This window comes from Sceloporus occidentalis, unplaced genomic scaffold (assembly GCF_023333645.1).
Source record: "Sceloporus occidentalis isolate IW3139 unplaced genomic scaffold, rSceOcc1.0.p SCAF_5, whole genome shotgun sequence".
In the NCBI taxonomy this organism is placed as follows: Eukaryota; Metazoa; Chordata; class Lepidosauria; order Squamata; family Phrynosomatidae; genus Sceloporus; species Sceloporus occidentalis.
The window spans coordinates 155,454,748-155,481,222 of record NW_028316985.1 but is presented as its reverse complement, the minus strand read 5'-3'; the positions used below and the strand labels follow the sequence as shown (position 1 = coordinate 155,481,222).

General features: G+C 38.3%; 1 protein-coding gene across 10 annotated transcripts in view; it reads left to right on the top strand.

Moving 5' to 3' along the window:
• BLTP1 (bridge-like lipid transfer protein family member 1) overlaps positions 1 to 26,475 on the top strand; it is a 156,540-nt gene that overhangs the window by 92,183 nt on the left and 37,882 nt on the right. For 5 of the 10 annotated variants that reach the window (XM_089525845.1, XM_089525849.1, XM_089525843.1 and 2 more), the window contains 18 exons: positions 941 to 1,186; positions 3,280 to 3,373; positions 5,182 to 5,232; positions 7,943 to 8,149; positions 8,321 to 8,559; positions 12,791 to 13,035; positions 13,384 to 13,489; positions 14,483 to 14,580; positions 15,519 to 15,704; positions 18,056 to 18,224; positions 18,475 to 18,686; positions 20,251 to 20,310; positions 20,918 to 21,116; positions 21,404 to 21,463; positions 22,652 to 22,878; positions 23,574 to 23,774; positions 23,981 to 24,111; positions 25,941 to 26,064. In XM_089525845.1, the coding sequence (XP_089381971.1) occupies positions 941 to 1,186; positions 3,280 to 3,373; positions 5,182 to 5,232; positions 7,943 to 8,149; positions 8,321 to 8,559; positions 12,791 to 13,035; positions 13,384 to 13,489; positions 14,483 to 14,580; positions 15,519 to 15,704; positions 18,056 to 18,224; positions 18,475 to 18,686; positions 20,251 to 20,310; positions 20,918 to 21,116; positions 21,404 to 21,463; positions 22,652 to 22,878; positions 23,574 to 23,774; positions 23,981 to 24,111; positions 25,941 to 26,064 (2,855 nt within the window). The remainder of the gene's footprint in view (positions 1 to 940; positions 1,187 to 3,279; positions 3,374 to 5,181; positions 5,233 to 7,942; positions 8,150 to 8,320; positions 8,560 to 12,790; positions 13,036 to 13,383; positions 13,490 to 14,482; positions 14,581 to 15,518; positions 15,705 to 18,055; positions 18,225 to 18,474; positions 18,687 to 20,250; positions 20,311 to 20,917; positions 21,117 to 21,403; positions 21,464 to 22,651; positions 22,879 to 23,573; positions 23,775 to 23,980; positions 24,112 to 25,940; positions 26,065 to 26,475) is intronic. The other 5 variants (XM_089525847.1, XM_089525853.1, XM_089525846.1 and 2 more) reach the window with 4 other exon arrangements.

The following is a 26,475-nucleotide window of genomic DNA, read 5'->3' as shown; positions in this document are numbered from 1 at the left end:
CAACAGGAGAGTAAAGGGTCCCTTTTGCTCTCCATGGAGAGCAGGACGCAGGACAGCCAGCAAGGGAACAAAGGCGCCCTTCACTCTCCCCGGGTCTCCTGCCTTTAGTCTCCACAGAGAGCAAAAAGCAGGAGAGCCAGCAAAGGAGCGAAGTGCGCCCTTTGCTCTCCCCTGGGTCTCCTGTCTTTTGCTCTCCATGGAAAGAAAAAAGCAGGAGAGCCAGCAAGAGAGCAAAGGGCGCCCTTTGCTCTCCTCTAGGTCTCCTGCCTTTTGCTCTCTAAGGAGAGCAAGAAGCAGGAGAGCCAGCAGGAGAATGAAGGTTGCCTGGCTGTGCGAGTGTGCACCAAGCACCCTTCGCTCTCCCCTGGGTCTCCTGCTTCTTGCTGTCAGGGGGTGCCAAAATATTTCTCACCTAGGGTGGCAAAATACCTAGAGCTGCCCCTGTCAACAATATATTCCTTATATTTGTAATACTGTATAAGGAAATCATAATCTGTAGAGAACAGTGGGAAAAGATGGGACATTATGAAGAAACAGAGGCAAGTAAACTGACAAATGAAGCATAATTACTGTTCTAGCTGGACAATAAAACCACGGTCTAAAATGTCAAATTCTAGACACTCAGTAAATGCTGAGATTTTTCCGTAAAGGTGTGGAAGGTTTTTTTCTGCCACAGTGACATTTTAAAAATTAGATGATATAAGTGTGATTTAAATATTAGTAAGTTAGTGTATCTGTGTGAAAAATCATTTCACAGATATAAGTCCACAGTATAAGAGTCTTATTATAAAATGTAACATACATATTGAATTCAGAAGAAATTAGCTGCAAGAACTACCTAATAGAATTATGCCCATCTTCAAGCGTAAAGTCTGTTAACAAAGAAAGTAATTATAAATTCTTGCCTGTTTGAATTATGTTAACTTTTTTATTTTTGTAGGTATTCGGAGCCCTACTGAACCTGCATGTAGAGTTGCATTTGAGAATGAGCAGGACAGCAGCAGCTTGAGCAGAACACAGAGAAAACGCAGTTTGGTTACATCAGAACCTCAGCATGTGACACTAATAATCTTTGGAATAGGCATGGTGAATCGCACACATCTTGAAGCAGATATTGGGGGACTAACGATGGAATCTGAATTGAAGAGGATTCACGGTAGTTTTACTCTCAAAGAAAAAATGAAAGGTAAACTGATTCATAATATAATATAAAGATCAAGCCATTTCATACCTCCTATTTTTAATACTAAAATGTTTTAAGCTTATCCTTATATAGGGATATAATGAGAATCACATGCATCACTCTTAGCATGATCTCTTCTTCTTACTTCTTAGGTGAAGCACTTTCCAGTTTTTAATTAAAGCTTTGGCAAAACTCATCTATCCCTTCCTAAGCAGTCAGTTAGATACCTATAGAGAGAAGGAGGTGATTGGGAAAAAGAAAAGTATTTCAGAAAGAGACAGAAAAAATGTGAAGTCATCTGTATTTGACTTTGGCTCCATTCAGAACTGGCTTCAGCCCCACCCACTGTTGATAATGCACCTCTCAATAGTTTGAGCCAAGGGAATGTTTTCTTCAACAGAAAAAAACAATTGAATACTTGCGTAATACGGAAAAGGAAGTGTGTTGTTGTCAAAGTGCCAGTCTAAGGCAGTGGTTCCCAATCTTTTCTATGCCCCACACCACTAGGAAATGTTTGATTAATGTTTGCACCCCCTACAAAAGTAATACAACATTTGAAGATGAAGAAGTCTAATTTCCAATTTTTGAATCACATACAATACTTCAGTTGAGCAAAATGAACTTTAAAAAATGCTTTGTACTCAGTGCATACAAATCTAAATTGAACAATTACCATATATACTTGACTGTAAGTCAACCCCACATATAAGTCAAGGTCACCTTTTGGGGCCAGAATTGTGGATTTTTATATGACCCATGGATAAGTTGAGAGTCAAACTTCAGGAGGCACCCTGACTGGGAAGAGACTATGGGGTCTCTTGGTTGCCCTTCCCAGAGTCTCCCCAGCTGGACTTTCCCCTGCGGAGGGAGCCTGGCTGGGGAGAGGCAGACTGGGGAGAGGCTGCAGGGCCATCGAACACCCTTCCCAGCCTCTCCCCAGCTGGATTCCTCTGTGAAGGGAGCCCAGCTTGGGAGAGGCTGCGGGGCCATCAATCACCCTTCCCAGCCTCTCCTTAGCTGGACTTTCCCCTACAGAGGGAGATCGGCTGAGGAGAGGCTGTGGGGCGATTGGTTGCCCTTCTCAGCATCTTCCCAGCTGGACTGCCCCTTGCGGAAGGAGCCCAGCATGGGAGAGGCTTGGGACCATATTGACCCGTGTATATCGACCCAGGGTTTTGGGGTCAAATTTTTTACCTACATTTCTTGACTTATACACAAGTATATACAGTAGATTCTGATTTATTCAGGAAAAAAATGAGTGATGATTTGTGATTTGTCACTCAGAGACACAACTCACTCAGTCTCACCACCTGAAATTCCATCTTGCACCCCCTGGGAGTTCAGCACCCCAGGTTGGAAGCCCCTGGTCTAAGGCTAGGGAGATCTGAGTTCAGATTCCCACTTCGCTCTGAAGTTTCACACTAACATTCACAGGGTTGTTAAACTGATAAAAGGAAGATAGGCTCCTTTAAGGAGGGGCAGTCTACACATATAATAAATAAATGAACTAAATCTAGGCCAAATATCAAAATTGTTTGACGTTAATTTACAGCAAATCAAAATGTTCATAACTTCCAATTTTATATCTAAAATAGTTCCAGGTTATTTGGCTGAGTTTAAAATAAACATAATAAATAACTTGTAGAGAGCCAGTGGTTTGAGTGTTGGACTACGATTCTGGAGTCCAGGGTTTGAGTCCCAGCTCGGCCATGTAATCCACTGGGTGACCTTGGGCAAGTCACACTCTCTCAGCCTCAGGGGAAGGCAATGGCAAACCCCCTTGAAGAAACTTGCCAAGAAAACCCCATGATAGGTTTGCCTTGAAATGACTTGAAGGCACACAACAACAAAAGCAGTTAAATATAACAATTTTGTTCTATCTTTTGCAGTAGTGGGAAACTTATGAGCCTCCAGATACGTCTCCCATAATTTTTTGTCTACTTCCCACTGACTCTACTGATTGGGACTGGAAGGGATTGGGAGTGTAACAGCAGCTGGAGGGTGTCAGCACTGGCTGATTGTCTTCCCAGAAACAAATATATCTGAAAGAAATATGTAAATTCCTCTATATTTCAATTTTTTCTCTTTTTTATAAGATGTACTGCATCAAAAGATGACTGAGACGTGTGCGACTTCTCATATAGGTGGTGTCAATATTGTTCTTCTGGAAGGGATCACGCCAAACATCCAGTAAGTGTTAAATAAAAAAAAATGATACGAGTTCTTGAACCATAGTTTTATAGAGTGATGCATGTTTATGTCAAAAATTATAAAGTGTAGATTCCATTTCTCTTTTTTAAAATAGATTTAATTTAGGTGCATTTCAATCAGCTGTATTATGTGAACAAGCTAAGAGGGGGTGATGAATAAAAATGCCTTCCTATTGTTAGGCATAAATGCACAAATAAATATAATAATCAGAGATGAGTAATATTAAATAATAATTGTTTGAAATAATAATTGAAAATCCATCCCCCTTTATAAGCCTGAATTGATATTGCCATCTTTTCTATTTGCTTATTATTTTTACAGTTTGTATATAGTTAACCTACGTCTACATAATTTACTGGGCCCCTTTCTGTCAATGATCATGTTAACATCACTGTTATAAAATTATATATTTCTGGTCAAGAATTTCATGGCATATGCCAATTGATAGCCTTGGTTATCTTTCAAACTACTTTGACAAATGCACTGAATTGTGTACAGCACCGAAAGGAGCAATTGGCTTTTTATGCTGGGTTATTTACACATGTAACTTAACTGTTCAACAATTTTAAAATGTTTTTTGTTGCATGATACTGATTTTACTTTTAACCTTCTCAGATACACTTAATATGCTCTAAAAAGAAATATGCTCACCTGTTATGCTTTAATATTTTGCCTAATATTTCACTCTCCACTGTTCACACTCAAGTGCATGATAGTTCACTCTTTCATTTGAATATCAAGCAGGACACTGCAGAAGATTTTGATAACAATGTTCACTTTCACATGCTTTTTCAGAAGTATCTAGATAACCCCCAGTATATGGTTTTGCCTGTTTGAAATATTGATTACAGTACCAGGCTTGATCAACCAAGCAAACAATTAACATTTTGGAACAATTTAATTTGAAACACTGTTCTGTGTAAAAGCTTTAAAGTCAAAAATAGTCCCAAAAGGATACTTGCATAGATCAAAGGTGTGCAGATGTGGCAGGTCCAGGCCACTATAGTGCCCTGGAACCTTCAAGGGGCTGCAGGGGCTACCATAAAACAAAACAAAACAAAGCCCCAAAATGTCTAGAAATCAATCTCTGGTTCTCAAAATGGAATGTTTTGGGATTCAAACAGCACAGGGAGGCCCTAAAATCTATTTGAAAAGTAGCCTCCTGGAGGCTTCCAAGATCAACAAATCACCCTCTTTTTGGCCAGAAAGAGATCAGTCCGGAGATTATGGAAGTACAGTACTGGAGACCACAGAAACATCTGGGGGGGGGGGTCATATGCCATCCCAGAGCTGCAATTTGACAATCCCTGTTGCAGATGAATATGAATTGAACAGATGTAAATAAATATTGTCAACTGCATGCTGTTTTAAAAAGTAGATAATGTTCTTCTCATTAATATGCAAGCCAAAACAACAAAAACACTGAGACAAAACCAGTAGTGATAAAAGAAGTTCCTTAAAGTGCTTCTGTTGCTTATTCAGTGTGTTCTCAATGTGTATAAGATACTCCTACATGAATGGGCTTCCATTTTCTCTTAACTTGGGATGGAGTACCTCTATATAGATTTATACACAGTTACTTGCATGATGTCAAGTTCTTGAGAGGGTGATTAAATATCTGTTCTATTACCCATCCTTACAGGACGGAAATGCTTAACTATTAATATTTTCAAGCAACTGGTCATGTTGTGGGTTACAAATATCTGACTAATTCTTCTGCATGACTGTTTATTCTTTATTTTGCTTTGTTTTTGTTTTTTTTGCTTTCTTCCAATCTTCACCTGTAGACTGGAGGATTTCCCTACATCACCAACAAGCACAGCCAAACAAGAATTTCTGTATGTCAAATTATGTTTAAATGGCTTGCAGTTGACAGTGTGTGTAGTATAGTTAAAATGTATTATTTGTCCTTAAGTGTACTCAACTGCTCTTTAACTATAGTTAAAACAAAATAGAATTGACCATAGTTTATTAACTAGCCTTTATTTTGGGGAGGGGGGGGATCCCTGGGCTTAATGTTTGTTCACACTGTTTTAGTTTATCACATAAAACAGATTTGAAAAAAGTCCCCCCCCCCCACTAATTTTAACCATGTGCAAGTTTTCTGTTGTCATTAATATGAGGGTTAGTCTTTAATTGTAGTTTTTAAATACAGATTTTAAGTGTAAGGTCAGTGCAGGTTATCAGTTGCCACTTCATACTAAGTTATATAAGCTGTTTTATTGATGTGTTAGAACTGGATATGTGTGTACAGCAAGATTTTACATGTGACGGGGCCTGTTTGGTTTTTAAAAATGAAGTTGTCAGGAGTTATCAGGTTTGCCAACCATGAGAGACCCCTGTCCAAGCAAGCGCAACTAGATCCAGTTCTTCTCTTCCTCTTGAAGTCAAGATAGTAGACAGCTTGTCATCTTCGTAGTTACACTGTGTCTTTGAGGTACTCAGTTTTGCAGCGCATGTGCACATACATTTATTCTTTGAGGAAAATAGCTCATGTTTTGATAATGTATTTGCTATAGGTAGTAGCAGCAGGTTGTGCTATGGGGTCAGATATGTAAATCTTGTTATGTTCCTTCAAGTCACCTGTCGATTTACGGCCGCCTCATGAATTTCATAGGGTTTTCTTTGGCAAGGAATACTCAGGTGGTTTTGTCAGTTCCTTCTTCTGACTGGTTATAGTTTTTGCTACATGAGAGCCAAAATAACTTCTGGTCATGTGGTGACATTTGATAGTTAAAACTTAACCCAAAAAAGACTAGTAAAATCTGAACCTTCTTTTGCAATGATAAAGGTGTGAGTGGAATAATTTGAAACAGGCTTATGTGTGAAGTATTTTAAAGTGACTTTGGATGTAAGACTTATAAAAACAAAAATTGAAAACAATGATTTTTTTATTGTTTAACCTAAAGATGAGGCTTCTAAACTTAACTTGTATCAATTAAGGCTGCAATCTGTGGAAATAACATTTCAATGATTGCAGTTCACAGTGCTTATGATTGTGAGACATTCAAGCTCTGTTAAATCCAAAACACACTGCAGAAATAATCTAGTTTGAGACCACTTTAATTGTCCTGACTTAATGCTAGGGAATTCTGAGAACTGTAGTTTTATGAGACATTTAGCCTTCTCTGTCAGAGAGCTCTGTTCCCACAACAAACTACAGTTTCCAGGATTCCCTAGCACTGAGCCAGAGAAGTTAAAGTGGTCTCAAACTGGATTGTTTCTGCAGTGTGTTTTGAACCTTAATTTTTTGTAATCAACACATGAAGAGTTGAATGCCTATTTCTGCCCCTATGTCATCTGTATCCTTGCCTGGAAAGCTGTGTGTCTTAAGAGGATAAGTTCCTATTAGTGTGGTAAGCAAGGAACTTGGAAAATGAAGGACCTTGCTCTCATGGATAGTGCCATTTGAACAAAAACTTCTCTGTATCAGAGTTTTTGCTTTCCATGTGGGGGAACCAATGACAGAGGCACAATGCCTCCATTTTTCACATGTTGATTCAATCTGGAAAGAAAACCCAAATAAGGCCCAAGCCGTGAAATGACAAGTAGAGGGGGGAAGTCCACTTTCCAGAGCTAATAATGGCCAATAAAAATATTTACCACAAATATATTTCCTTTTGTCACTTAACAGGCCATATGTTTATAACTAAGTTGAAAGTACTATCTTTCACACAAAATTTAGAAAGGAATTTTGCAAAGTACAGAAAAAGTGGCATTCAGTTGTTCAAGTCTGTCCATCAGCTATGATGAAATAATGTTTTTGAGATATCATTTATTTTATCTGTTAAAATATATTACATATGCCCTAATTCTGCACACTTCTCAATTGCATATAACATACTGTTATACATTTGAAATATGATGTCATATTTTTTTTTCATTAAAGCTCACTTTTTATTAGTGACAAATGCATTTCACTTTGCTAAATAAAGACATGGAATTAGATTTCCAAAAGGTTATCCTGTTAAATCACAGCCAATATAGAAAATTAGTTTGAAAGCAAATTCAAATAAAATCAGAGAGAGATGTGTGGTATATTTATTTTCTCCCCAAATTTATGCTGTTTTTACAGTGACTGAAAATATTTTATTTTGCATGACCATATAGTTTATAAATTAAAAGACTGCATCAGCTAACAATAGGCATGTCCTAATTCATGCTTAATTTTAGGTGCTCCTTTGCTGATGTCTGTTCACAGGTTCTGTTTCAGTGTAGAGTCCTGAAACTAGAACCTCCTTTATAATTTAAAATGGGCTGATTGTGCCTATTGGTTTGGCAGACATATATGTCTCTAAAATATGTATAGAATGACTTTTTCTGTGAGTACATAACTTCAGGTTTCTGAGTTTAATTAGCATTCTATAAAGCGTGACCTTGTATATCTCATTTTTTAAATCAGGCAGAGCTATATATGTTTTTTAACTGCTATACTGAAATAGTAAAAACAATTTAAAAGGCCCAGTTAATTCTGTAGAAATTCTGGCCAGGCCATCTATTTTAAAATCATTTCTAAGATTATAAACAAGTTCTTTGTTTTTTTCTTAGAACTGTGGTGAAATGTAGCATCGCCAAATCACAAGCTCTTTATAGTGCCCAAAGGGGGCTGAAAACAAACAATGCTGCTATCTTCAAAGTAGGTGCTATTAGCATCAACATTCCTCAGCATCCAGCTACACTTCACAGCATGATGGTGCGCAGTTCTCATCAGCTTTCAAAACAGATATCTGATCTCATCAGACAGCCAAGTGCAGCGTGAGTACTGCTGTTAACATGTCAAGTTGAGGCTGCCTAGTTATAAATTTACTACCTAGTTTCTGATTTACTACCTAGTTACAAATCAATAGATATAAGGAAGCTAATATTTTATATATTACAAACATTTGTAGCATCTGGTAACTGGTTGTATTCCTGTTGTACAAATAGTCCACAGCCTGCAAAGGAAGATATTGCAACACCATTGCCTGCAGAAAAAACGCCTACAAGTGTAAATCAGACACCTATTGAAACAAATGAATTCCCACAACTGCCTGAAGGTTTGGAGAAGAAGCCCATTGTTCTTAAATTCAGTGCTATGATTGATGGAATTGCTATTGGAGCAGCACTCTTGCCCTCCTTAAAAGCTGAGTACAAGATGGGAAGAATGAGAAGTCACGGGATGACAGGTAAATTTTTTGTTTTCATGAAACTAAACTCTGCTTAGAGAAAATACAATGAAATCCTATTGTTCTGTCACATGGGCTGTTATAGTCTGCTTATGAAATTCTCTGTTTGGGGCATGACACAGGCTGCTCAGAGTGCTTGACTAGTTCACCAGTTTTCTCAGTCCAGTTCTCCCATCTGTGGGGTCAAAGCAACATGCACATTTTCAAATACTATATTCAAAATCAGGAACTGCTACAAGAATGAAGTGTAAAATCAGAAACTTGTCAAATACAGACATACGCCAATTAACAAAGCCTGTGCCCCCCCCCCCCCCCGAATAGAAACAACTTATCTGCAGTAAACTGTACAATAACAAAGTGCAAGCTGTGAAAGAGTGAGATTCTACTCAAACTGATTCTGCTATAGCCTACAATAGGCAAGGTAAGCAGTAGCTGCCTCCAGAATCTCTTATTGAACATGCATGAACGGCAAAACAGAGAGGAAAATGGAACAGCAGATAAGCCTACCCATCAGCTACCTCCAAGGAGCCAGCATGGCATAGTGGTTTGAGCATTTGACTATAAGTCTAGCAACCAGGGTTTGATTCCCCACTTGGCCATGAAACCCACTGGGTGACCTTGGGCAAATCACAGTCTCTTAGGGGAGGGCAGTGGCAAATTTCCTTACAATAAAACCTGCCAAGAAAACGCCTTGATAGGTTTGCCTTAGGGTCACCATAACTTGGAAACATCTTGAAGGTACACTACAACAACAACAATGAAAGAAAAAGTCTTCCTCAAATGCATTTTGGAAAAAGTCTTCAAATGGGCTCCAGAAAATTCAAAGAGATTTTATCTACAGTATTTATGGAAAGCTTACAGGACCTTATTGTTTCAAGTAATCCCCGGAAACACATGTACTTATCTGCTATATCTATATCTGCTCTGTTAGTGTAGGCTACTTATTATTATACTTCATTTTCCCCATTGCATACTCAGTTTTCAAAATACTCCTTTTCATACCAACTGGAGTTTTTGCTTTGTCAGTTGCCTGTGTTATCTAGTAAATCTGTCGGAAACCTGGAAGATTAGAAAGTAATACAGTCCACCCTTCCCTTACGCAGGGGATCTGCCCTGGACCCCCTCATGTAAGGAGAATTCTGTCAGGGATGATGGGAGTTGTAGCTCTTCACCTCTGGCTCAAACTCACCACCTTGTTACGCACCGGCGCTGACCAGTTTTGGCCAGTGGTTAAAGCTTTGCTCTAAAGCAGCAGAGTTACAGAGAATAGGCTGAAGACCCTGACAAACTCTCCAAGCCTTCTCACTCTTGCTTCCACAGAAGTCTTCACACTTCTTCAGGATCCAGCTGGCTCTTGTATCTTCACTCAAGACACCAGACAACTCAGTAGTCTTATATAAAAGATCTACTTTATTCTACTGTATACAGCTCCAAAACTATCCAACACAACTCCAATACTCCACAACAATCCACTACTACCCACTACTACTACCCACAAAATACATTGAGATTCATAGCAATTATTATTGGAAAACACCACCCACTCTTGTCAGTTTCCACCCAGTGGGCGTGTACATCCATTTTCATTGGTCCTCTTGGTTCAACCCACAATTAGTGATTTCATCATCTCACCTTGTCCACTTAACAATTCTCAGGTGTGTTCAATTATCCACTTTGCATTTCTGTCCTTGGCATTTAGGACTTGTTAATTACATTACCTTTTACACCTGTGTGGCTCCTAATTGCTTTTGCTGAGTCATCCTGACTCTCACATACATGTTTTATTTCTTTGACTGTATATCCCATGTTGCTTTTTCCTTAACAAATTCCGCGTATGCTCGAGCCCCACTTAAATTAATGGACTCTTGTGCACAGTGGGGCACGCACGCACACGCCATTACCCCTTATGAGGCGCGCCACCCCTTTTCCCAGCACATTTCCTGTATGATGCAGGCACATTGTATATATAAAAAACATAGGCTGAGGGGCTAGAATAAGGTGGCATGAATATGGGCTGATTCATTTTTTACATTTTTATTAAACATTTTAAAATTAATTGTGGCGTCTCTCAGGGTGCCATCCTGTCCCCGATGCTATTCAATATTTATATGAAGCCACTGGGGGAAATAATCTGTAAACATGGGGCAGGGTGTTATCAGTACGCTGATGACACCCAAATATATTTCTCCATGTCTCAGTCAGCAGACATGACAACAGATGGCATTTCTCCTCTCAGTCAATGTCTTGAAGCAGTAATGGACTGGATGAGGAAAAACCGACTCAAGCGGAATCCAGACAAAATGGAGGTACTTACAGTAGGGACCCCCAAACCAGGTATTGGGTTGCAACCTCCAGTCCTGGACGGGGTCATGCTCTCCTTTAAGGACTGTGTTTGCAATCTGGGGGTGCTCCTAGACCCGTCGCTTCACATGATAAATCAGGTGAATGTGACAGTCAGGAGCGCCTGTTATCATCTCTGGCTGAGACGCCAGCTACACTCTTTCTGGAAGTAAGAGATGTAAAAACTGTACACTGGTAACCTCATGACTCGATTTCTGCAATGCACTCTATATAGGGCTACCCTTGTACCTAGTCCGGAAACTACAGATAGTACAAAACATGGCAGCCAGGCTGATCACTGGTAAAACTAGAAGTGATCATATTACACCTATTCTGAAATCTCTTAACTGGCTGCCTATTGGTTTCTGGGCGCAGTACAAGGTGTTGGTGATTACTTTTAAAGCCCTACATGGCTTGGGTCCAACCTATATGAGGGATCGTCTATTTCCGTACAATCCACCCTGCACCCTCAGGTCCTCTGGGAGGAATTTATTGCAAGCCATAAAAAACAAGACTAATGGCAACCTTCCAGAAGATGTTCTCATCTGCCACTCCCAGACTATGGAACGCCTTGCCAGAGAAGATCTGTCGAATAACCAGCCTAGATAGCTTCGTAAAAGCTGTCGAGACAGATCTCTTCCGGCAGGCTTCCCAGAATAGTTCAATCTAATTTTTGTATTCTCCCTACTTTATGTAACCACTGCCTCTACTAGAAGATTGCTGTCATTTTAACAAGGTTGAATTTTTAAACTGTATTGTATTTAGTCCTGTTTTAAAAGTGTGTGGGGCGGGGCAATTTATTTATTGACAGTGGCCTGTTACAGACAGCCAAAATAAAGCTGCTTTGAGTCACTTTGGAGGTATGGTGTTTCAATGATGCATGCGCCCTAAGAGTCCAGAAGCCACACCAAAGCCACGCTCCAGACTGGAGTGTGGCTTTGGTGTGACTTCTGGACTCTTAGGACACATGCATCATTGAAACACCATACCTCCACTGTGACTCGAAGCAGCTTTATTTTGGCTGTCTGTAACAGGCCAGTATGTATTATTCCAATATATTATACTCATGTAAGCCTCCTTGATTGCTGCAGCAGAAAGGCGGGGTATAAGAATAAAGTTTATTTAATATTATTTTATTTAAAATCTTTTTTTAAAAACATACATCACATATTATCCTAATCATACCATCGTAACTTTACACAAGCACAAATATATTTATTTTCAAATATACATAGCACTGTCTGTATTATTTTACAATCCTAACTTGTCATTAACATATTTGACATTGATGGCCTTCAACTGTTCTTTTCTTTCTAAAACCCTCTACTTCGAACCCTCCTTTCCCCCTCTTTTCATCTGTAATTCTTCCCTCCTTAGCTTCCCTTAACTTCCTCAACATTTATTAACTTTCTTTTCCTTCTTTCCTCGTCTTCTTCTTTCTTATATCTCATTCTTTCTTATTATTTCTTATTGCTCTATCTTCCCTGACCTTATCAAACTTCAGATTTTTTAATGTAAAAGCTACGTCATATAAAATAAAAGCACAACCCATGTGGTAAATTAGCATATGTGGAGAGGACTATTTCAGCTTTCTTACTGATACACGAGTTCACTCCATGCATGGAATTGGTTTTTATGTGAGAGAATTATTCAGATATATAAAAATATAGATAGATAGATAGATAGATAGATAGATAGATAGATAGATAGATAGATAGAGGGATAAATTAATAAATAAAGTAAATATCAATAAATGTATGGCTTTCCACTTGCATTTGGAAATGGTACAGTCCAAAATTTTACCATTCCATTAACAAGTGAAGCAGGAAGTCTTTGAATTGCAGTGTTAATATAGAATATTGAATTGAGCGTATACCTTTTCCTTCCATAGGTGCACAGACAAGGTTTACATTTGAGCTGCCAAATCACAGGTTGCGGTTCACTTCTAAAGTTTCAGCCACTGATATGTCTACCATCCCTCCTTCAGCCAGTCTTAATCTTCCTCCTGTAACAATGTCAGGGAAGTATATAATGGAAGAACATGATACCTATTCAGATCACATATGGAGTATAGATGAACTGCCTACTAAGCAAGGCTACTATCTTCAGGGAAACTATTTGCGCTGTGTGGCTGAGGTTTGTATTTAAATAGGCCTCTACGGTCTCAAAATTTTCATGGTAAATTTTTCTTGTATATATTTGCAATATATTTATAGAGAAGTATTACTTTTTTCTGGTTGTGACTTTAAGATGGCTGAAGCATAGTTTTTCTGTGACCATTTGGCTTTTTAAACCCAGGTTTAAAGATAGAAGCTTGTTGTTGATAGGAGCATTTTGTATTGGGAAAATTTTGCTGAGTGAATTTTTTTAAATTTTGCTGTAATGTATTTTATGATGCTCTTAATCAGAAATACAGTACCTTCATTCTTAAAAAAAATTAAAAACATTTATATAAAAATAACTAATCTAGTTTTCCCCTCCCAGGTTGGATCCTTTGAACATAATCTTACAACAGATCTTTTGAACCATTTAGTTTTTGTACAGAAAGTGTTTATGAAAGAGGTCAATGAAGTAATTCAAAAAGTCTCAGGTAAGCCTGATATCATTTATTTTTAAAGGTTAATGCTTTTGTTGCTTATTTATCTGTATGCTATGTTATGCCACAAGTACAGTGGTCCCTTCTTTTACGCGGGAATCCGTTCTGAACCCCCCGTGTAAAAGAAATTCTGCGTATGCTTGAGCCTCATTAGAAGTAATAGGGCTCATGCTTGTGGCAGCGCGCGCATGCCACGGGCGCGTGCACCATTACTCCTTCTGTTGCACGGTGCCGCTTCTTCCGGCACTGCTTTCAGCATATGCTGAAAGCATTGTATAATGCGCCTTTGTATGATGTGGGTGCACTGTAATTCTTGGCATGGCAGGTGGAGCAGTACACCATGTTGGGGCTTATTCCATATGCCAACCTGACCAGGCAGGAGCTTTCTAGATCTGGTTAGCTGTGCAGGAAAATGAAAACTGATGGAGAAGGAGGGACTCTGAATGGGCGTAATGGAAAAAGAACTAACTGGTCAGGTTGGCATGTGGGATCAACTTAAACATAGTGGATTGTTCCTCCTGCCATCCCAGAATGAACTTGCTTGGTAAGTACAACTTCTCATTTGTTTTATACTAAAATGTATGTAGTATGCATTCATAACATTGTCCAGGTAAAATAAGGTAATACTAAGGGTTAGTGAATATATACATGTGCATAGAAATTGTATTTGCAGATCTTAATATTGGGTAATGGTCAGGGAACTGAAATAAACAGAAACCTCCTATATCTGTTCAGAAGTAAGCTGCATGAGTTGTTTATGCAGCTATTACTGGTAACTCAGCTCTAACTCATTTTTTTGCCCCAGCATAGTTGCTTTAGGTTTTTGTAAACAACTTGGTATCTGTCTCCAGATTACCTGTCTTATGTGCCGTTTGATTGTTAAAGAGAGTTGTGTTATATTGAACATACTATACAATTTAACAGTGAAAGAAGGGAAAATAAGAGTTCTGTAAAATTCTGAAACTGGTTTTTAAAAAATACTTGTAGGAGGAGAGCAACCTATTCCTCTTTGGAATGAACATGATGGAACAACTTACGGAGAAAAACCAAAGATCCTCCTTTATTCTTTGAGTCTGCAGTTTAAGGTACTTTTTTCAATTTATTGCCTTATTTGAAGTATATCCAAAGGTATAATAATTTTTAATTGTTAAGTCAGTTATCAATCATTATGTAAGGAATCTATTTTAAGCCACCTTTCAGCATCTGACTTAGGCCCTGTACATACGGGCCCTAGCACACCCTGGCGACATGCTAGGGTTGCCTCGGGGCGCCGTTTCCAGACGCCCCACAACCCTAGGACGTCGCCAGGACATCACAGCTGTGCGGCGCCATATACATGGCACACACAGCTGTGACATCACTGCCGTGCGCCTTCCAGGCAGGTGTGCGTGGCAGTGACATGTTCCCGCCTCAGCAGGCAGTTTGCAGCGGCGCTAAAAGGAGCTGCTTTTTAGCGGTCCTTTTGTTTCCGCATAGCTGCGTCGCACAATTTGGTTGCTGTGCATGGTTACGCGGAAAAGAAAGGTGGCCGCCGGCTGCCTCTTTCTGGCGGTCTGTACCCCGTCTAAGTTCCTTATTTTAAGATAGATGTGATTCAACAATTGAATGATGCCAAGAAATGGCATTATGTAGTTCTTAGTGGATTCAGGGCATTTTTTTGTCCTTTCTCCACATCTTTCCTGCTTGCTTCTCAGTGGGATGCTTTGGAACTTTTCTAGCCTGATAATTTAGCCCAGGTTTTTTATTAATTGTGTGTTAATGTATGTCCTTCTAGTGGAGTGTTCCAATTTAGCAAAAGTAGACACTACAAAAATGTATGAAGATCTCTCCTCGGTTTAGTTTATCAAGTAACAAGTCTGTTATTGTGATATGTCTCTGTAAAAATATTTTCAAAACTGAATGAAAAAGTGAAAGAATGATTACTTTCCCAGTAGTATGCTGTAAAAGGCAGAAGTTTGGTTTTTTTACAGATTGCTGAGGCACATCTTCAAATGTCTTCAACATCTTTCTCTGTCTGTGTTAGGGTATCCAGGTTACAGCCACAACACCATCAATGAGAGCTGTAAGATTTGAAACAGGATTAATAGAACTGGAGCTGTCAAACAGAATACAAACCAAAGCAATGCCTGGTAGCACCAGCTACCTGAAACTCTTTGGTAAATGCCAAGTTGACTTAAATCTGGCATTAGGACAAATAGTGAAACATCAGGTAAGATCTTAAACTTCTTTTTTTAAAGCCTTGTAGTGATACTTTAATGGCTCTCAAATGGAATAAAAAAGAAAACGTTAAAACACAGCTGTAGAGAAAACACAGGCAAATTAGAACCTTGGTACTAGCCAATGGGAGCAAAGCCAGGAACAGGTGGGGGCTACTCCCAGGAATTAGTAAATAAGAGGGAGGAGCAGGTTTGGAAGGGGTTAATGTTTAATGTGCCCTAAGAGGTGAAGAGCCATTGAGGCTAGTTTAGGCTGCTGTTAGGGGCAGTTAGAAAAGGTTTTAGGTATCCAAGAAAGGGACGAAACATGTCCTTAATTAAATTTGTAGTGTCCTGCAGGAGACATAGTGTTTGGTGACTAGTGGAGTCATAGGTAACCAGAAGGTTTATAAGATACAAAAGTTTAATAAATATTCTGCGAGAACTTAGGGCCCAAACAGATAGGCCAAAATAAAGCTGCTTCAGGCCACTTTGGAAATGTGCTGTTTAAATGACACATGCGTCCTAAAAGGCCAGAAGCCACACAAAGCCATGCTCCAGTCCTAAGGACTGAAGTGCAGCTTTGGTGCAGCTTTTGGCCTCTTAAGATGTGTGTGTCATTTAAATAGCATACCTTCAAAGTGATCCGAAGCAGCTTTATTTTGGCCTGTTTGTTTAGGCCCTTAGTCTGCAAAGGAATACAGTGTGCCTGCTCCATATGCGAGTGTGCTATATACGGCTTCCGGTTTATGCGGAAGACATGCTGTAATACTTTCAATGTGCGCATGGCTGCCGCACACGCACACCACGCTGCCGCGTACACGAGCCCCATTCACTATAATGGGTGTGCGAGCATAGGCGGAATTTGCCTTATGTGGGGGGGTCCGGAACGGTTTTATCCTATCTGTCCAGAACGGATCCCCCACGTAAAGCGAGGTTACACTATATATAAAGCTATAAAGAAACTGTTGAACTGTGTAACTAATAAAGTATTTATACACCGTATCCATTGTGAACACCATCCATTGAAAGGGATACTGCATTCAGCCTGACTTGCAAATAAATTTCTTACTTTGTTTCAACGAGCAGCTGTCTGAAGTAATTTCAGAAACACATTAAAAATGCTACCAATAAAATAAAATTTAATAAAAATAAAAAAATGCTACCAATGTCACCAATCTAGGTGTTGTTCTTTAAATCTAGAGAAGTGAGTAAATATAGAATTAGTCTATAGGACTTTCAGTAAGACACATAAGAGATCAGATCTGGGTTTAAACCCTTTGTATGTAACATTTATTCTAACATTTATTCTAAAAATTACATTTATTCTAACATTAGTAACATTTATTTTAACAAATTATGTATTGAGAGGCCTCATTCATATAGACATTCATACAATACTCACGCACATGAGTCTTCGCAGAGGTTGATCAGTTCTCTGAAAGAGTGATGGGTGTCAGTTACAGCTGATTGTGGAACACTAGGACCATGATTTTGAAGATTCCTTTATGCTTTTTAATATGTGCATCATTTTTCTTGATGATTGATGTGTCGTTCCCATTCCATTCATGTTCTGGTAGTCCTTACATTAGGCTGTGTTGTACACATTCCATTCTTGTTTTGGTACATTTCAGTTTCATGTCCTTGCATTATGTTGTCATTATCTTTTATGTTGCTTATGCACATTCCTTTTCAATTCAGCAGTTTCAGCTTTTCTCGCTTCCGTGTGCCAGATCCTCCTTTTTATTCTCCATCTTCTAATTATGTCACATTCACACGTAACACCAACATTGAGAAAAGTCTTTTAGGGGCACATTAGATAGTGGGTGGCAGTCAAAGAATAGTTCATACCAAGCTGGGGGAAATTTGAAACCCAGACTGATGGCATCTAAAGAGTGTTATAGTGCAGGAGACACTTAACTTCACATAATTGGTGGCAATGGCAGGACACAGTAAAAAGGAGTGAAAGGTTTTGAGAGATTTTGGCAATGCCACGTTGTCACTGTCACAACAGCATTATAAATATTTAGATTGAGTTGAAATGAGCCCTTTGGTGATCAAAAGGATTCAGAAATTATTTTGTATTATCCTCCCCCTTTTTTCCATCCCAGTGCTTTTGTCCATGTTCTTTCAAAGGGTTTCTGGCTCTTCAGTGGAGATTTTAATGTGGACGCAGGTTTGAAGCATGTGCTGAGAGAGTCTGGTGCTCACAGAACTCTCCATCCAAACTAAATACATGCACTTAAGAATACCACACACTCACACATTTACATGTACATGCATACATATTTCTGTTTATATAATGTCAAGTTTGATCTCTTGCTATGCAGTATTCTGTCATTTTAAATATTTGGAATATTTTAAGGTTTACGAAGAAGCTGGATCAGACTTCCATCAAGTTGCTTACTTTAAGACCAGAATTGGATTAAGGAATGCTCTTAGAGAGGAAATCAGTGGTTCATCAGATCGAGAAGCTGTTCTCATCACTTTGAACAGACCAATTGTTTTTGCTCAACCTGTGGCCTTTGATAGAGGTACTAATGATCTTGTTTGCTTTATTTTTACACCCACTAACAATATAAGCAGGGCATTTCATTAATTTAATTTTAATAGCTACTTGCAGGAATTTTGCCGCTTTGATTCCTTGTCATGTTAACATGGTTTTGTGTTCAGGAAGTAGAACAAACTTGAGAGAAATATATATTGCTAATATTTCAGTATCTGTGATCAGGCATAAAAAATTACTGACAAAATGACTTAAAATATATCTTTCCTTCTACAAAGCTGTGCTTTTCTGGCTGAATTACAAGGCTGCATATGACAACTGGAATGAACAGAGAATGGCCTTGAATAAAGATATTCATATGGCTACAAAGGAAATAGTTGATATGCTACCTGGCATCCAGCAAACATCTGCTCAAGCGTTTGGAACACTCTTTCTCCAGCTAACAGTTAATGATTTGGGGATTTGCTTGCCCATCACAAATACACCACAGGTACTAGAGAAAGTAAGAATGACAGATCTTATTGAAGTAGCAATAGATGTGCTCATTTTGGGAGAAAGAATGGGTAAAAATAAAATCAAATAAAAATAAATTTCCAGAGCAAGATAGTAAAAAAAATCTGGATAAACTTTGAAGTAATGTTGTAGTATCTTTGCGTTTGGGGAATAAAGCATACTTTAAAAAAGAAAAAAGAAAACATGTAATTCCTCCATTTTGTACATATTTGTACCAGCTTTGCAAACTGTAATTATTTTTACTTAGTTTCCATCCTCCTCATTTCCAAAGTCCTTCCGCTTTGAATCCGACATTTGCAGCCACCACCACCACAAAGGGAACGTATGGTGTTGTTTTTCTTTGGCCTGGTGTAGGGGAGAGGAGAGAAGCTGGATCCTCCCTGGTGGTGGCTGCAGACATTGGATTCAAAGGGAAGGATGACAAAGCAGGAGAATGTATGGTATTGCTTTTGACTGGCTGGGAGGGAGGGGGAGAAGGAGGGGGAGGAAAGAAGGTGGATCCTCTGCAGCGGTGACTGCTAATATTAGATTGAAAGTGGAAGTCTACTTTGGAAATGTGGAGGAGGTTCTATGTTGCAGTTGCAAAGAGAGTTACAGGTGGAGCTCTTGGTGGGAGAGGACTCCTTAGCATTCAGGTTTGGGGGGGGGTTCCCACTTTCACAGGGGTTCTCTGCCCTTAGCTAACCCTCGCAAATGTGGAGGGGTTACTGTACTTTCCCTCCAGGACAGAGTAGACAGCATATTTAGTAAAGAAGTGATTTTCCTGTAACTTCTCAATTGTACAACAAACACTTCTCTTACAACTGTAGTAGTAATTTGCTAGTAATTGCAAATTAGAGCTTAGTACATAAATGGCTACCAAAAATGGATGAGGACCATTCTCAAAACTAAAGTAGAAGAAATGGAATGTACATAGGGGTAGTTCTCAGTGATTCAGTAGGTATGTTCTAGTTAGAATTGGCAATTAGATTTAGGTAAGTGTAACATATCATCCTTTAGAGGGCTAATGTTAACATATATAGTTGGCATTCCATACCCATGGATTCTTTGTCCATGGATTCATCCATCCAAGGCTTGAAATAAACACACACACACACACACATTCTAAAAAGCAAACTTGATTTTGCCATATTATATAAGGGACACCATTTTGTATTGCCATAGTATGTAATGGGACTTGAGCATGCACAGATTCTGGTATCCATGTGGTCTTGGAACCAAACCCCAGTGGATACTAAGAGCCCACTGTACTCATTGTACCCTAATATGTAGCAATTAAATAGACCTGGGTTGTATAAATCTAAATGAAGATAGTAGTTTGTGAGAAATACTGTAGTAATAATTCCTTATTCAGTTTTATTGTTGTGGGTAGAACAAATAGAATATTATGGTATGTGCTGTAAATAGAATTGTATAATACAACTGGGTCTCAAATTTGGGTGACTCATTGTTTTGATACTATACATATATTGTTATATTTTGGGATCTTTTAAAAGCAATAACCAAAACATATGAATGCAATGCTTTTAATATTGGTACAGATTCAGAGGCAGGGGCCCAAGATTAATTTTGGGGGACAGAAAGAAAAACAGAATTACTGTGTAAGTAATAAGCACTCTATCAATCACAACATTTAATAAACTATATCTCCCCGTGTTTAACAAAATGTAATGGAAAGTGAATTAGATATTCCCTATCCTCCCATGTTAGAAATGAAACCTAAACTCCTTTTTCAGCTTGTAGATTGTGTTATTGTGCTTCAGCTTGTAGAAAGAAAATGGCTAGCTTGTTTAAAAGGCTATTTAACGAGACTGATCCTTGGGAAAAGAAACTTTATAAAATGTGGATTGTGTTTGTGTACTTTAGGGCAAATAACTAACATTAAGAAATAGCATTAACAAATATTTCTCACATAGAGAATCAGAAATCAAAATACCATATCTAATTGCAAGTTTATGCACATCCATAAAGGAAATGGTAAATGTATTCTAGGGATTGATCTTAAGAGGTCTCAGATAGCTAGTTGTTCATTGAAAACCATTTATTTTAGATTAACGTGTGTGTGTGTGTGAGAGAGAGAGAGAGAGAGAGAGAGAGAGAGTGCACACATAGTTTATAAAGGCAAGCTATAAAAAAGATTAAAAACAAAACAAAAGCCTAGCTAGAACAGGTAGACTTTGCTGTAATAGTTGTCTTGCTTTTTTACAGACTAATCATACAGCTGATCTAGACACTGGCTCTGCATTAGTCTTGACTATTGAAAGTACTTTAATTACTGCCTGCTCTTCTGAGTCTCTGGTCAGCAAAGGTCATTTTAAAAACTTCTGTATCCGTTTTGCTGATGGCTTTGAAACAAGTTGGGATGACTGGAAACCAGAAGTACGAGGAGATCTAGTTATGAATGCTTGTAAGCATTTATCTTACCATATTGGCCACTAACTATACTTGAGCTTCTTGATTTGTGAAATAGTAAACTTTTTTTATCTAAAGTGTTTCAGTTATATGGACTTAAGCAGAAAATACAGAACTAGGAATTCAGAATTTGTATGAGAATTTGTCCATAAATATAAATTCATGAAAAATTAATATTTTTATTTTTCTAATCTCTAATTTATTAAATATCTATGCAGCACCCCTCAAAATACTTTGATGTGATGCTTAGTCCACTATTTGCCCCCCTCCCCACTCTTTTAGGTGTTGTACCAGATGGCACTTATGAAGTGTGCTCAAGGACAACAGGACAGGCAGCTGCAGGTAAGATTTATTTCATATATGCTCACAGTTTTCCCCACAGTATTTTTCTTTGCAGTATTCTCTTTCAAAACAACTTTAGTGTATAAGTGTAAATTCTCATTTATCATTGTGCCTTTATTAAACCATCCCAGTCTTTAATTTAACAAACCTTAGCCTAACAACTTTTTTTTAATCTTAACAGATGAATTCAGAAATTGCAGACAATATTTTTGGGATGCAGGCTTTTCACAGTGGGTATTTTAGTGAGAGAGCTGTATCTGTGGAGTGACATTTTTTGTTAGTGTTAGAAGGCATCTGAAAAAATGAATTATCTTCTTCTTAGTGCCCTGGAACTCAGGAAACACATGATTATGATACTTAGTAGTAATAGTAATAGTAATTTATTTATGGTCTTTGACCAAAACCTCTCAAAGTTATAAAAACTCTATCAATAAAAGCACTCTTAAAAGAACTAATAAAAACAAATTAAAACCCAAATGCACATGTATACAAGAATCATTATACTCCAACATAAAGTAAACATAAAAGTTATATAAACATTATGAATAAAAGCACTCTTACAAATACTAATAAAATAAAATAAAAAACAAATTAAAACCAAATACAAATGTAAACAGGACACATTCATTACACATCAACATAGAGGAAACATAAAAGAGGCAATCCTTTAACATCTTGTTCCATCATTTAACCACAAGTCTGATCCTTAATGATTTGTTTGCATGTAGTAATTTGTGGATCTGCATCCTAAAGCAGTAATGTCAGGTAGTGATTAGCTGTTTGGCCTGGAAATTTTTGTAAAATTGGGTGAATTAAAGAGGAGTGTCACCTTGGTAGAAAGGGCAGTATAGTACAATATGCTGGAGTGATTCCACTGAGGTGTCAGAACATGAGCATGTCCAGTTCTCATAAGAGAGCTTCCTATATTTTCCTTCCAAAACTACTGTAGGAAGAACATTAAAGCGGGCTGCAGTAAAGGCTGAATTTCTTCAGATTTCTTTTTCATCTATGAACAAAGCACCATGCTTTGAGAAACCGTTGTAATGTTTCTCATAATGTACAATGCAGCTGAGAAGAGATGTTTTAACCTACCTATGAAATGTCTGACTTAAATTTTTTGCATGCCTGAATCTCGTATTAGCATAAAGTAAAATAGTTGTGCTCTTCCCCATTATTTTATTGAAACAGAAAGTAATAGTGCTGGAACATGGACCCTTAATGTGCTGTGGAAAATGTGTGGCATTGATGTTCACATGGATCCCAACATTGGTAAAAGATTAAATGCTCTAGGAAATACCCTGACAACACTGACAGGAGAAGAGGATTTAGATGATATTGCTGATCTTAACTCTGTTAACATAGCTGACTTATCTGATGAAGATGAAGTTGATACTATGTCTCCCACTGTTAGTGTGGTAAGTGGATTCAAATAATCTAATGATTTCTCATGGCCTTTGGCTAGCACAGCTAACTAATTTAATCACCTAATGTAGTTCTAGGTAAACTGGCAATTTTGATAGAACCATATTAGATAAACTTGGGATGCAGGCTTTTCACAGTGGGTATTTTAGTGAGAGAGCTGTATCTGTGGATTGACATACAAAGAGTTGTTTAGATTTGGGAAAGGAGCTTGTATGAATCCATGAAATGCATTTGAAATTTGTCTTGGTCTCAAAAAGCTGAAATACCATTCAAGGAACAGCAGGTCTTAAGTCCCCTTAACCAAAGATATTGTAGTTACGGTACTTATGGATATTGTAAAAAATAAACTTAATGCTAGTTCAGTATCAGTCTTCTGTCCCTGACTGTTGCAAATTCAAGATACTCAATCATGTTACGTGAGAAACATGAACTGTTGTTAATGTTCAAGAATAATAATAATGAGGAGCTACAAAGATTGCAAAAAAAAAAAAAAATAGATCTCAGTGATATGTTACTATTATGAAAAATAGGCTACCTTACAGTTTTGGGCCATTTATGAGCCTAGTCCCAAGTTTGAAGAGAAAGTATAGGCAGAAAATCTACAGAAGCCTTTGAAGAAGGTCTGAAATCAAGGAAAATGGAATCAACATTTTATGAATTATTAATATTGCTATTTATTATCATTTAGAAATCAGATGGTGGTCCACTATGTGGCGATGTACACAAGCTCACTTTTGGGCAACGGATTGTCAATCACCTACTTGGCTTGAGTCCCAAAAGCCATCGTTATTCTGTTCCTGTAGAATATCTGACGGGATCAGCATCAAGTGATACTGCTAATTCTAACAGTTCACATTTAAAAGCGGGCAGGTCTTGCTCATGGGGACATGTATGTAGCATATACAGCATCTCTTTAAAATTAATGGTGAAATTAGTGGGTCACTAATCAACAATTACCTGGCTTCTTTTAAAACTGATTTTGCATGCTTTTTGATTGGTGATCCAAAACATGTTCTTTCTACTTTTTCCCCATTTTTTAAGCATTGCCAGGGATAATAAGCCATGAAATGAAATACTCTTCTTGTTTTTATATAGGAGAATGCTGACTATCGAAGGCAGGGGCCTTCTAGTAGCCAAATTCTAGAGCAGAGAGGAAGGAAGTATGTAAAACGCTTAGTGGATATAAGGGAGTTGAATGAACAAGCCAAAGTAATTGATGATCTGAAGTAAGTGTGCGTGTATGAATGTTTCTATTTTCTTTCTAAATAACTTGTCAGTCACAATTCATTTGGATGCCATGCTTTTTTTTTTACTAGAACTGATATTTTTTTATCTGGATTATAGGATAAAAGTTATGCTTTTAAAGAAAAATACTTTGCTTTTCTGGTTTAAAGAAAACCATAAGGCTGTATTTGCAAACTAAATTAAAAAATAGTCTTATCATCCCACCTACCCACACATTCTGGTATTTATCATTTTTAACAATCATCTTTATTTATTTAAATAGTCATTTTTTCCCACTTCATAAAAGTTTTTGCATGCATAATTAAGGAAACCCTATGGGTGTGCAGCTGGTGAGTATTTGGTTGTCAACACACACCATTTATGGTGTGTGTGTGTTCATGCATGTGCCTTCAAGTCACCTGTTGACGTACGGCAGCCCCCATGAATTCCATAAGATTTTCTTAGGCAAGCAATACTGATAGGTAGTATATCAGCTTTAATGTGCCCATATATTTGAAGCCTACATTGCTGTCCTCCATCATTAGGTGTTAGGCTTAGTCCCCAAGCCATGGGGCAAATGGCGCTGCAGGGGAGGGTGATCTTTATTGGCCTCCATCAGTGGAGACCAGAGGGGTTTGTGCTTGGCCTCGTGGGCTAAGTGAGGTCATATGCAGAGGTAAGGGTGAAGGCTATTTAAAGGCCTGTTGCCCCCTCATGTTTCTTCTTTCACCAGATCTTGACAAAGAGACTTCTCCATTTGGCTAAGTCCTCTCGGCTTCTGTTGCCTTAAACTCTCTGTTTTGATTTGCCCCCTTTGTGTACCTCTTCCTTTGATCTGTTGTGTGTGGGTGCTTTTTCCATTGGGCAGCCAGGGAATAATAGGTGGGGGATCATCCCCCCACCCACACCATCTTGTGGGAGTTGAGACCTTTCTCATTGGCTGCCATCCTTTTTCTGGATTGCCGCTTTAATGCTTTCATGAGTGTGTGTGAATGTCCCCACCCCCATTCAGGTTAAAACCTTTCTCCTCAGCTGCTCTCCTTCTTCTGAATGCCTCTGAATTGCTTTTGCATGCGTGTAGTTGTCTCCTGCCCATGGGTGTGCATCTGGTGGGTATTTTGTTGTTAACATGCACCAATTATGGTGTGTGGGGGTGTGCCTGTGCCTTTAAATCACATGTTGACTTATGGCAGCCCCCATGAATTCCATAGGATTTTCTTAGTCAAGGAATACTCAAATGTGGTATATCAGCTTAAATCTGTATATATCTTTGAAGCCTACATTGCTGTCCTCCATCACTAGGTGGTAGACTTCCTTTACCAAGCACATAGGATTGCATGTAGTACAGTTTGAAACTGGAGGAATAGTTTCAAAGATTGAGCATAGAGCTGCCCCTTTCTCCTGCTTTGGTAGTTGGTACAAACTAGGAAGACCCCTCTCTCATGGGGCTGTAGTGATGCACTATAGCAATGTGTGTGTTTAGTGAGTTCTTACAGCTGTGGCTTCTCTCAGATTGGATGGGAACAATGTGTCCAACTCTGATAGTAGCATAACTTTGCTTGAAGCTTCACTGACTGTTTTAACTTGTGTAAAACCAAATACTTTATTAACAAATTCACAATCAGTTTCTATTTTTTAAATTTATTTCATATTTATCTCACTTTACCATGAAAGAGCTCAAAACGGTATATATGTTTATTTCCTTTTTATCACATATGACAAAAAGGAAATAGCTAACTTATGATTCTGAATCCTTGTCTCCCCAGCCTACTTCTGTCATTCTGATCACTATGCTAAATTCTATTGAGAGCTTTTATTACTTAATCCTCAGGAAACTGGGTGCGAGTGAAGGAACAATAAACCAGGAAATTCAACGATATCAGCAGCTTGAGTCAGTAGCTGTCAATGACATTCGCCGAGATGTTCGTAAAAAACTTCGCCGATCAAGTATGAGGGTGAGCAATTTTTTTAAAACCCATTTTCAAATGTGGTAACATTATTATTTTTGTGTGTATGTGTATGTGCCTTCAAGTTTCCTGTCTATTTATGGTGACCCCATGAAATTCATAGCATTTTCTTAGGCAAGGAATACTCAGAGGTTTTGCCCCTGAGTGGCATTCAAAACCACTCAGAAGTAATTTTGAATGACAGCACCTGATATTTTTTGGTGGTCTCCCATCCAAATACTAACCAGGGATGGCCCTGGTTAGCTTCTAAGATCATATGGGTTCTGGTGCTTTTCTTTATTAAAATTGGTTTAACTCTGTATATGCTTGACAAACAATGATAATCAGGAAGAGTAGGTGGACTATGTATCAGATTTAAAGGGATGATGAAGAGATGAATCTAGCCATAGGCCTTGTATT